Genomic DNA, 12209 nt, shown 5'->3' with positions numbered 1-12209 from the left:
GAAGTCACTTTTTCTTTTTTCTTTTTTTTTTTTCCCTTTTTGTCTTTTTTCGTGTCCAGCAACGGATCGCAACCCTCAGTGTCGCGCCCGCCCGTACCAGACCAGGACCGGCAACGGGATCACAACCCTCGGCGTCGCGCCCGCACCTCGCTCAGCCAGTGAGTGGGAACCAGTCTGTATGTGGGATCCGAACCCTCGGTGGGAGCGCCGCCGCGCTCCCAAGCGGTGCACTGTAGCAGTGCGCCACCGGGCTGGCCCCACTTTTTCCTTTCCACACCACACCTGTTCTTTTTTTTTTTTAGGATGGTCCGTATTATTTATCTTTGTAGAAACCAGATTCTTCCTACACTCCCCATGTACAAGGACAGAATCAATAAGCAAAATATTTCTCGGTCCCTTTGTCTCCTACCCCGTGACTACTTTCAGGCAGCCTTCTCTGATCTGGTCCCCTGCCTCTGGTTTGTACTCTAAAAACTTAACCATCTGATAGTATTGAGCCTGATGGTATCAGACTGTGGTATAAGTGCGACAAATACTTAGTGAGTCAACATACATCAACTCTGGAAAGATTCAGACTCCTAATGCTGTCTCTTTTTTTTTGGACAGGTCTGTGGTTTTCCTCCTTAAAGGACACAATGTTTTCTAAACTAGCACATTTTCAGGCCATTGTGGTGCTTCGTCGTGGAGTTCATTCTTCTTTGGCTTCTGCTGCATCTGTTACAACTAAAAGAACAGTCCAAGGCCCTCTATCTTCTGATTACATTTTTGAACGGGAATCTAAATATGGTGCACACAATTACCATCCTTTACCTGTAGCCCTGGAGAGAGGGAAAGGTACATTTTGAATTCATTCCGTCCTTCCTCCTTTTGCTTGAAGCCTTTTATAAAAATTAATTGCTTTTATATTTTCTCAGTATACATTTTTCCAGATGTATTTAATGTCTATTTTGCAGATATGGTTAATTCAACATTTACTCAGTGTCTGGTGCTGTTGTGTCAGGTGCTGTGGGGGCTACAAAGATGAACTCATTTAGTCTTTGTCATGGTAGACCTCACCGAGAGGGAGTGCAAAGGAAATAAGGAAAGTACTGTAATATTGCTGTTGTCTTTTTTCTTTTAACTTTTATTTTGCCATAATTTTAGATTTTTCAAAGAAAAGTTGTAACAGTGGTAGTACAGTACTAAAAACTTTCTATTAGTCTTTACCTGGATTTCCCAGGTGGTAACATTTTACCACTTTTGTTTTGTTCTCTTTCTCTTTTTCCCTCACACTCACACATATTATACATTTTTTTCTGAACTGTTTGAGAGGAAGTTGCAGACATGATGCCTCTTTACCCTTAAATACTTGCTGTGTCTTTTCTAAACCACAAGGACGATTTCTTTTATAACCACAGTGTAATTATCAAAATCAGGAAGTTAACACTGATACAGCATCATTATTTAATCTATAGACCTAATCCAGATTTTATTTGTTCTTTATAACAAAAGAAAACCTCAGATCATGAGTTGGCATTCGGTTGTCAGATTTAGTCGTCTTTAATTCAGAACAATTCCTCTTTGTCTTCCCGACCTTGATATATATATTTTTTTAAAAAAGATGACCGGTAAGGGGATCTCAACCCTTGGCTTGGTGTTGTCAGCACCACGCTCAGCCAGTGAGCAAACCGGCCGTCCCTATATAGGATCCGAACCCACGGCCTTGGTGTTATCAGCACCGCACTCTACCGAGTGAGCCACGGGCCGGCCCCCGACCTTGATATTTTTGAAGCATATAGGCCAATAATTTTGTAGAATGCATCTCAATTTGGAGTTGTCTGGTGCTTCCTCATGGTCAGAGTCAAATTATGTACCCTTGCTTAGTGATATTGTATCCTTCTCTGTACATCACATCAGGAGATGTCCACATATTCTGTTACTGCTGCTTTTGTCTTTGATCACTTGGTAAGGTAGTTCACTAAAAAGTTACTATTTTCCCTTTTGTATTAAGTATCTTGTGAGGACTAGTTTGGGATTCTACAAATATCCTATTTCTCATGAAACTTACAATTTTAGCATCCATTAATGAGTCTTGCCTGAATAAATGATTACTATGATAGTCATCAAATGGTGGTTTAATCTGCATTTCGAAACAACTCCTTTAACCAAATGAAATCAAAGTTTATTACCTAGCTTTATGCCAGAAAATGACAATATTAAGAGTATTAAACGTTTTTGTCCTTTGCCTGTATTTTATTTGAGACCAGTAGTGTAATATAGACATATCTTCTTTTGAACAAATGAAAATCTAGATTATATATTACAAGTTTGGGAACAATTTGCTTTACAAAAATAACTCTTCACCTACCATTCTCTTGGGTATATACCTAAGAGTGGATTTGCTGGGTCATATGATAATTCTGTGTTTAATTTGTTGAGGAACCGCCGCTACCAGTATATGAGAGTTCTGGTTTCTTCACATCCTTTCCAAAACTTGTTTCCTTTTTACAAAAATTATAACTATCCTGGTGAGTATTCTCATGATTTTTGTGAGTTATGTGTAACTTCTGCTTTTAAATTCTAATTTTGGCTCTTAAATGTTAAGAATATAGGTAGAGGTTTCACTCCAGAGTTTTGTGTTATTCTTGTTAAATGTATATTTTGTTAAATGTGTCTTTTGAAGCTGGACAGATGAAATATAATCCTTTACAGTTCCTTATAAACCAGTTTATTATGCCTGAGCTAAAACAAGCCTTAACTAAAAGTATGTATTAAATAGACATTCATATGTAGACATTCATATGTAGGCATTCAAAGGGCTTGCTAGTAGTCCTAATCTTTGGACTTGACATCATACAGTAATTTTCTAAAATTATTTTCCTCCCTTATATATTTTAGGTGTTTACGTATGGGATGTAGAAGGCAGAAGATATTTTGACTTCCTGAGTGCGTATGGTGCTGTTAACCAAGGGCATTGTCACCCTAAGATTGTGAATGCCCTGAAGAGTCAGGTGGACAAATTGACTTTAACATCTAGGGCTTTCTATAATAACGTACTTGGTGAATATGAGGAGTATGTTACTAAACTCTTCAACTACCACAAAGTTCTTCCTATGAATACAGGTAAAGCATTTCCTTTTTTTTGTTGTTAAATACCCCCCAAAATAATCTTACTATTTTCTGATAATTTAAAACATTTTTTAAATCTGAAAATATCTCCCTTTGATAGGAGTGGAGGCTGGAGAGACTGCCTGCAAACTTGCTCGTAAATGGGCCTATACTGTGAAGGGTATTCAGAAATACAAAGCAAAGATTGTTTTTGTAGGTATGTGAAATTAAATATTATACTGCTATGATTTAAACATACAGTATCATTTACTATTTTAATTTATTGATGAAATATTTCTAATGTATTTGCCTGGTACATGATACATTATTTGCTGAACGTTTCATAAAAATTGAGTGATTTCCTCTTCTTGGGTTTATTTCTAAATTATTTCTTCATATGTGGGGTTTTTCTTTCTTAACTCCCTACTCTTCCCTCCCTGAAGTGAGTGGTTGTATAATTTAATTTCTCATCCGTGCATCAGATTTTCCCATAGCAGTTTGCCAGTTAATAAGATCGTCTTACTGGTGGAGAGTTTTTGTTAGGTGTTGGGACTGGTAGATGTTAGAGTGGGGTCATATCCTACTGGATGTACTGTTGCCATGTTCTTCTTAGAAGGTATTGGGAAGAAGAGGCCTGGGGTTGCTCTTGTTATACTTCTGGGAATGGTTGAGAGGAATAACTTGAATTCTGGTTAGGGAGACTAACCATTAATTGGGATGATATAATCTGACTTTAGAATCTTTATATGATGTTCAAATGATAGAGTCTGCCTTTTTTTTGAGCTTCGATTTTAATTTTTAAAAAAACAAAGCATGCATAGATTGGTTATTATACATGGTCAAAATTCATTCTTGTGATAGTTGAAATCATTAAATACTATTGCTTTTAAATGCATGCATTTAAATTATAAACCCCATAACTTAATAGAATCCAGAGTTCAATCAATGGCAGGAGGTAATTGGTATTTGAGATGACAGATTAGATTTCTGAAGAAAAAGTAATCTTTGCACAACTCTGTAACTTGCCATTTAAAAATCTTATGCCTTAGTTGTAGGACAACACAACTATCTCTTGCAAACAAAAATTGTATTTATGGTGATTTTCATTCTTGCAGACTGTGTTCAGTTTCTTTCATATTAGCAAAGGGTGCAAAGATGTTTTCACCTGAGCATTGAAAGAAGCTGATGAGTCAGTGGGGTGGAGAGACAGAGGAAGACTGTCCCCAACTGTAAGTCCCTCATGCCTGCAGGGTGAGCTGTGGAGGAGATTGCTGAGGTTAGGCAGAACAGAACAAATAGGCTCATTGTCTAATCACTGCATTTTTTTTTTAAACAAGGCTGGTCAAAATCAATACGTTATTGTTTGTGGATGAGTAAAAGATTATTGTAGACGAAAGATGCAGGTGAAAAAGGCTTTGCAAGAGTAATATTTAGAGATGCAATGAAGCCAAAGCCCAATAATCCAGTCCTGAGTTAACTGAGTTGCTGGTGGCAGAGGTGTTGGGAGGATTAAAAAAAAAAAAATTCATAATGTAGGCAAATCCCCAACTTCTCTATTATTCTACATTGTTTCTTTCCTTCTTGAATTTAACCCAATCTGAAATATCTAGTTCATTTTTCTTTACTGGTTTATGTTATGGTGTTTCTTCCCTACTAGAAAAGGAAACTCCTTGAGGACAAGGAGCTCGCCATATGTGATCACCATTCTTTCTCAACACCTAGAACAGTTGCTGACGTATGATAGGTCTTCAATCACATTTATTTATTTATTTATTTATTTTTAAAGATGACCAGTAAGGGGATCTTAACCCTTGACTTGGTGTCGTCAGCACCACACTCACCCAAGTGAGCTAACCGGCCATCCCTATATGGGATCTGAACCTGGAGCCTTGGTGTTATCAGCACCACACTCTCCCGAGTGAGTCACGGGCCAGCCCCAATCACATTTATTAATGAATTAAAAAATGTTCCTGAAGAAAGGCAGATGTCTGTCATTTAGCATTATAAAGGATAATATCAGGGAAGGCAAAATGGAAAGTGTTTGGATTGTCTGAAAATCTTTTCTTCAAATGAAACCAAAAATGCATTCTGTAGAGTAGTTAGCTTGCAGTATTAGATTTTTAAAAATCTTTTCTTCAAATGAAACCAAAAATGCATTCTGTAGAGTAGTTAGCTTGCAGTATTAGATTTTTAAAAGGAAAACTCATTCTCTTTCATATATCATTGTCATAAATGCATCTTCTCTAGAAAACAGGCATTGAATGCATTGATTGTTAGGGTTTGGTATTGGGGTTGGGATTATTGAAAGAAAAGTATCTGTCCTCAGGGGCTGTATATATAACAGGAGGTTCAGTAGAGAAGTACCTAAAATAGTAATTACAAGGCCAGACCTAGTGGTCTTATGTCATGTGAACCATGGTGTTTCATATCAGATTTTAACAATTGAAAGCTCACTGGAGATTTTCTAAAGCAAACCCTTGATTAATTTTTTTTAAGTCATACATACTTTCCAAGGTATTTTGGGGGGAGAGTGCTTATTCAATTTAGGGATTTCTTTGAAATAATTACTGTTTGTTTTGCCTTTCTAGTTGGAAACTTTTGGGGTAGAACGTTGGCTGCTATCTCCAGTTCCACAGACCCAACCAGTTATGATGGTTTTGGACCGTTTATGCCAGGTTTTGAAGTCATCCCATATAATGATCTGCCTGCACTTGAGGTACTTCAGTAGTATCACAGTGCTTTGCTCATAGTAAATGGAAATTAAACCTGTTGAGTATATGAATTAAAAGTACATTCTGTGACTATAATGAAAATTTATCTTATTTAGTCAGGCCAAGATTTAAGACTTGCGTTCAGTAATGGTCAATTAGTTTCCAACACAGGAAAAACTAGGTTCTGTGATCTAATCCTTACAACCAAATAGTACTTTAGATTTTTATATTTCATAACAGTTCATTTGGGTATTACCTGCTTAATTACTAGACAAAATTTCTCTGTTTTCAGCTTGCTTTTTAAAATTTTGAAGTTGATTTTTGTTTTTAAAAAAAGCCTTAAAATGCACAGAAATACAAATACTACATGATCTCACTCATATGTGGAATTAAAAAAAAAATGAAAGGGGTTCTCATAGAAATAGAGAGTACAATAATGGTTGCCAGAGCCGACCAGGAGGGAAAAGGGAGTGGGAGGCAGGGGAAGAGGTGGATTAACGGGCACAAAACTATGCTGTCTACCAGAGTGCATGTCTCTGTTGAAACAACACACACTACTGCATAAATATGTAAAGGTAAATGTTAAAATTTTTAAAAAGCCTTAAGATGGCTTTAAAAGGCTATTTACTTTAGGTTTTAATTATAATACATGTATGTATTAGAAAATGTAGGGTAGTGTAATTTAACACTGAAGTATTTGGAGTTTCTGGTGATCGAAGGTCAGTGGGAAATATACTTGTGAAGTCAGGATATAAGTTAGTGCAAAAACTTGTTTTACATACTTAAAAATATGTGCAATGTATGATTTGAGATTTCCAAATACGGTAGAAAAGAAGTTTTTTAAACTTATTCCTGAATATTTCTTTTTTAGCGTGCTCTTCAGGATCCAAATGTTGCTGCATTCATGGTAGAAGCAGTTCAGGGTGAAGCAGGTGTTGTTGTTCCGGATCCAGGTTACCTAACTGGAGTACGAGAACTCTGCACCAGGCACCAGGTTGTGCATGTTAACTATTTGTGGTGAGACCCAACCAGCTCCTACCTAACTTCCCTCATCTCTTTGAATTCTGCTGATAGGGTTAATGGAAAGATTAAAACAACTTCCCACTAGAGGGAGACATCATTCTAAGAGTTTCAGAACTTTCTAGAACTTAGAAACCTGCACAGAAACTCACTTTTTTACTGTCTCTGGAACAGTGGCCATACCCTGGGCTCTGGGCAGAGCTGCAGAACTCCTGGCCTTAACCATGTTTTCCTCTTCTCTTCTCCAGGAGCCTTTCCCTCTTAATCCCTCCCAAACCCTTTGTTGTATCCCTCTGCTTTAGAAGGTATAAGCTCTCTCTCTCCTCTCACCAAGGCTAATATTAGTGTATTTTGTTCACCATTGACAGTTTCTGTCACACAGTAAATATTTGATAAATGTTTGTGGAGTAAACAAGTGAATTGATTTGTTCCCAGAGGATAGTTATATCCAGAAGAGCCCTACAAACCCTCTCACCTTTGCATAAACACCTTTCTTCTACATACAGCAGTGCAAAACGGGCCCCTGGGAGATGGTGGCCTGACACAGGAAGCAGCTTGTGTGTCCGCAGGCTTTTCATAGGACACTCTTGAAATTGTTTGGGTAGTTAAAACATTTTTGCAAATCTGAAGGCATGTCAGGATTACATGTTTATGGGGGGGAAATTTTGTTCCTTGTGAAGGAAATTTTGTTCCCTGTGGAAACCAAATTAGCAATTAATGCTGTTATGTTTTTCCAAAAGGTTCTGTTTATTGCTGATGAAGTACAGACAGGATTGGCCAGAACTGGTAGATGGCTGGCTGTAGATCATGAAAACGTCAGACCTGATATAGTCCTTCTTGGAAAGGCCCTTTCTGGTGGCTTATACCCTGTAAGTTTAATGTCAAGCCTCTTTCCATCCTGCTGTAATGAAATGTACCCCTAAAATATTTTTACATCAACTAATTGTGACAATAATGCCTTTCAGATGGTTTGTTCTTTACCAAGTATGCTCCAGGTCACTTGGAATATCTGTAATAAAAACATTTTAGGGTTCCAGTGTGTGACCCACTTAATTAATTTTGACTGTAGAGTTGTGTATGACTTGGAATTTGCTTTATAGCATTTGGTTTGGATGGAAATAGTTTAACTTGAAAGTACTTGTGTAGACTCCTATCCTTTTTTCCAGTGTTTGGAACCATGGCACTACTAATTGTTTAAAACCTTGAGCAATGAACGGAGAGACTGAAGAAATTAATGTTTTATTGTTCTTTTCTTGGGTTTGCTCTTCTGATCCAATAATTATATTGGATTAAAGGGCTTTGAAGTATAGACATTTTTGCTGAATAGACTAAACTGTTTTGGTGAAGAGAGTGCTCAACTTTTTCTAAGCAGTTACACAAAGCATTTCACCTTAAAATTGGAAAGGACTGTAAATTGTATCATTGCAGAAGAAGATTTTTGCTTTTAATTCCAAAATTGTATTGTTCTGTGACATTGAAGTGTGCCTGATGTATTTGTAGTGTGCTAAGGTTGTTACTGGTAGTTAGGATGGCAGACGCTTTTGTTGGTTGAAGCTTTATGTATATTTAATGTGAGCCTCATGTTACCAGTTGTGCTCTGGGTGTGCTGTCCTTCAGGTGTCTGCAGTGTTGTGTGATGATGAAATAATGCTGACCATCAAACCGGGGGAGCACGGGTCAACGTATAGTGGCAATCCACTAGGCTGCCAAGTGGCCATTGCAGCCCTGGAGGTAAAAGCTGATGCGCCGTTACAGTACCTATTTCTTTATGTGGTATGGAAGTGATTTTTAGTTGGGTCCAAGGTTTAATAAGAAACTTAATAAGATTGCCAGGTATTAGAGAACGTGAAGTAAAGACGAAAGACTTTAGGAGTAAGGCATTCTCAAAAAGCAATTTAAATCTTGGCCTAGCAGACTGGGTTTCCTTGGTGGGTATCCTGAGTTTTCAGTCTCCTGGGGCTTTGAGCCCTTAGGCCCTGGCTGTCCCTCACAAAACTCTCACACTGTGACCTGCCTACCAGGAGTCTTGCTCAGTAAGCAAGGTTTTTTTGTTTGTTTAAAGTATGGATTTCCGGTGCTTTTAGACTTATTACTGATGTGCCTAACGAAGGCATAAAATTATGTAATCTCTGAGGATGAAGTGTTTAAGGAAAAAAATAAAGGAAACTATTTAAAAATTAAATTATATTTAGTCCACTTATGTATGTAACTAATGACAGTATATCAGTTGCATTAAACAAATTTTAGTTCTTATTTTGCCATGAGAACAGATAGACACTGAATTTGTGACTGAGGCAAGGCTCCGAACTAGTGTATGTTTATTAGAAAGTAAACTAATACAGGCTTTGAAAAATAGAAATGGAAGTTAAGTTACTGTGATCCTTATCTACTAATTTTTCCCTCTGCTTATAGTCCATGTTGCCTTCCAAAGAACAACAAAAAAGGGGCAGTCTTAACATTTATGTAATTTCTCTTTAAACACAGGTTTTGGAAGAAGAAAACCTGGCTGAAAATGCAGACAGAATGGGTACTATCTTGAGAAAAGAACTCATGAAGCTACCTTCTGATATCGTAACTGCCGTAAGAGGAAAAGGATTATTAAATGCTATTGTTATTAGAGAAACCAAAGGTATGGAGATAAAACATTTCACTCAAGATTGCTTTTAGGAAGAGCTAAGATTTCCTTTTGGTATTTTAATTGGTTGTTGGAGTCCTCTGTTTGAAACTGTTGACTGACTTATTGACCAAGTCTTTTAGGCAGAGTATTGTCTGATTTATAATTATGTTAATGGTATAAATATAGCTCTTTCCTACCTGAAGGCATGTTTAACTAATTTGGCCTATTTTTTTTTTTTGTCTTTTTTTCATGACTGGTAAGGGGATCGCAACCCTTGGTGTGGTGTCACCCACACCACGCTCAGCGTCTTTTTTTCATGACTGGTAAGGGGATCGCAACCCTTGGTGTGGTGTCACCCATACCGCGCTCAGCCAGTGAGCGCACCAGCCATTCCTATATAGGATCCGAACCTGCGGCAGGAGCGTCGCTGCGCTCCCAGTGCCGCACTCTCCTGAGTGCTCCACGGGCTCGGCCCCTAATTTGGCCTATTTTTGTTCCTTTAAGACATTTGTTTTTCTGCCTTAAGTTAGTCATACGATACTTGGAGATTTCAAGTTATTTTCTGTTAGTCTGTACAGAACTCTGTCCTTGAAGATTTCCTTGTTGCTTTCCTTTCCTTCCTCACTTTGGTACTTTGTATATAAGTAGAGGTTGTAGGGGCAATAGTAATAATGATATGGATGACGATGATGGTGTTGATAATAAAAACAATGCTAGCTGCCACTTAGTTGAGTGTTTGATGTTTTAGTACATCTTTTGTAACCCTTAAGGGTTCCTTGTTGGATTTTCTTGTGATAACCCTTCCTTTTAAAGCAGTGATTCCAGGGCTGGCCGGTTAGCTCGGTTAGTTAGAGCATGGTGCTGATAACATGAGGGTCCATAGTTCGATCCCTTTACCAGCCATCTGCCAAAATAAATAAGTAAAATGAATAAAGCAGTGATTGCAACCTTGGCTGTACTTGAGAATCACTTGTTTTGATTCAAAGCCTGGCCTCACCCCAGAGCTTGTGCTTTGGTGGGTCTGGGGTGGGGCACAGGCATTAGCAATGGCTCTTTTGGTGATACTGATATGCAGCCAGAGTTGACAGTCCTTGCTATAAAGTCATGAGATGAGAGTCTAGTTCACAGCTTAGGATGTGAATCCTTTTGAAGAATGTGTCATGCTCACTGGGTTTTGAGTATTGCCTGTTCTGGGTCAGTTAATCGTGTCATGCCCAAGTTCTTTTGCATTGGTTCCTCCTGTAATTAATATAGCACGTGTGTATTTTTTTTGCTTGGTCCTTTTCATTTATGAAAAACCAATAAAAGCCGTGATATGTCCAACCATACCATTCAAACCTAGTTATGTGCTTGCCGAAAGTCAGGAGTAACTTAATTTTGAAGTATAAGAATAAAGCAAGTTTGTAACTTAAAGCTTCCTTTCTTGAACTGGTACTGGGAATTCTGTTAGGCTGCATTTTGCCCGTGTGTATGGCAAGGGGATGTTTAAACATTCGTCTTTGAGCATACGTGTTTGACCATTTTTCTTTAGATTATGATGCTTGGAATGTGTGTCTGCGACTTCGAGATAACGGACTTCTGGCCAAGCCAACCCATGGCGACATCATCAGACTTGCACCTCCGCTCGTGATCAAGGAGGATGAGATTCGGGAGTCGCCTTAGCACGTGTGTATTTTTTTTTGCTTGGTCCTTTTCATTTATGAAAAACCAATAAAAACCATGATATGTCCAGCCATACCATTCAAACCTAGTTATGTGCTTGCCGAAAGTCAGGAGTAACTTAATTTTGAAGTCTAAGAATAAAGTAAGTTTGTAGCTTAAAGCTTCCTTTCTTCAACTGGTACTGGGAATTCTGTTAGGCTGCATTTTGCCCGTGTGTATGGCAAGGGGATGTTTAAACATTTGTCTTTGAGCATATGTATTTGACTGTTTTTCTTTAGATTATGATGCTTGGAAGGTGTGTCTGCGACTTCGAGATAACGGACTTCTGGCCAAGCCAACTCATGGCGACATCATCAGACTTGCACCTCCGCTCGTGATCAAGGAGGATGAGATTCGGGAGTCCGTGGAAATCATTATCAAGACCATCTTGTCTTTCTGAGGGCAGTAACTGTTTTCGTTGGCTGTTGGGAGCCTGCTGCAGGCAGGTGGTCCTGTAAAAGCTCTGCTTTTAAAGCAGGCACGTTCTACTCCCATGTGTCCTCAAAGACATTTTTTGGAATACTTTTTTTCAGTTGATACATAATACGATGACTATCGTGAACCTGCAGTTTGCTGTGTAATGAAACTTAGAGAATGCAGTGGCATCTGTATGTGGTTAAGTGTTTTTGAGAGTGTGTGTGTGCTTTCTAAGTAAAACGCATCTGTCTGTATATGGGCAGCCTTTCAATCAAGTTCTTCAGTATAATTTATGTACATTTTCATAATTTCCTTGCAGGTAGAAATGTTTTATATTTGAAAAAGTTATTTCTAGGGTATTACTGAAAGACTTGCTTAATGTTATAAAGTTGAATCATAGGCATTGAATTTTAGGAAGAATTAATGGTTAAGCATATGTTGTTTAAATGTGTGAGCAGTTACTGGGGGATCTGCTCATACCATGTTCAACTGTACCTGAGATTCTGCTTTCCTACCAGCTCCCTTGGGACGCGGAGGCTGCCTTAGGACATATGGTCATTATCTGAGGTCAGTTAAATTTGCAATTGGCCGTTCTCATCAGGGAAGGCCTAAAGGCTAGGTGAATTTGACAAATCAACAAGCTCCTTGTTACATTC

General features: G+C 38.2%; 1 protein-coding gene across 2 annotated transcripts; it reads left to right on the top strand.

The window, feature by feature from the left end:
* Positions 1-604: 604 nt before the first annotated feature.
* OAT (ornithine aminotransferase) lies at positions 605-11992 on the top strand. Of its 2 annotated transcripts, XM_008594276.1 has the most exons (10): positions 615-834; positions 2878-3102; positions 3209-3304; positions 5676-5803; positions 6670-6792; positions 7559-7687; positions 8436-8549; positions 9303-9447; positions 10967-11079; positions 11489-11992. In XM_008594276.1, exons 1-10 carry the CDS (start codon positions 636-638, stop codon positions 11534-11536), a joined length of 1320 nt encoding a protein of 439 aa, XP_008592498.1. In that variant the 5' UTR covers positions 615-635; the 3' UTR covers positions 11537-11992. The 2 variants fall into 2 exon arrangements, with proteins under 2 accessions (XP_008592497.1, XP_008592498.1); XM_008594275.1 differs by lacking the exon at positions 10967-11079 and having other exon boundaries at positions 605-834; positions 11376-11992.
* The last annotated feature ends 217 nt before the right edge of the window (positions 11993-12209 follow it).

The sequence above is a fragment of the Galeopterus variegatus genome, unplaced genomic scaffold (assembly GCF_000696425.1).
Source record: "Galeopterus variegatus unplaced genomic scaffold, G_variegatus-3.0.2 Scaffold10514, whole genome shotgun sequence".
NCBI classification, from domain to species: Eukaryota; Metazoa; Chordata; class Mammalia; order Dermoptera; family Cynocephalidae; genus Galeopterus; species Galeopterus variegatus.
Note: the sequence above shows the minus strand (reverse complement) of the source record. Positions and strands in the feature narration are given on the sequence as shown.

Excerpts from the sequence above, each read along its gene's own strand:
- OAT (XM_008594275.1), top strand. The coding sequence starts at position 636 with ATGTTTTCTAAACTAGCACATTTTCAGGCCATTGTGGTGCTTCGTCGT. Across the intron at positions 835-2,877 it reads AGCCCTGGAGAGAGGGAAAG|GTGTTTACGTATGGGATGTA; the intron begins GTACATTTTGAA and ends TATATATTTTAG. Across the intron at positions 7,688-8,435 it reads TTTCTGGTGGCTTATACCCT|GTGTCTGCAGTGTTGTGTGA; the intron begins GTAAGTTTAATG and ends GCTGTCCTTCAG.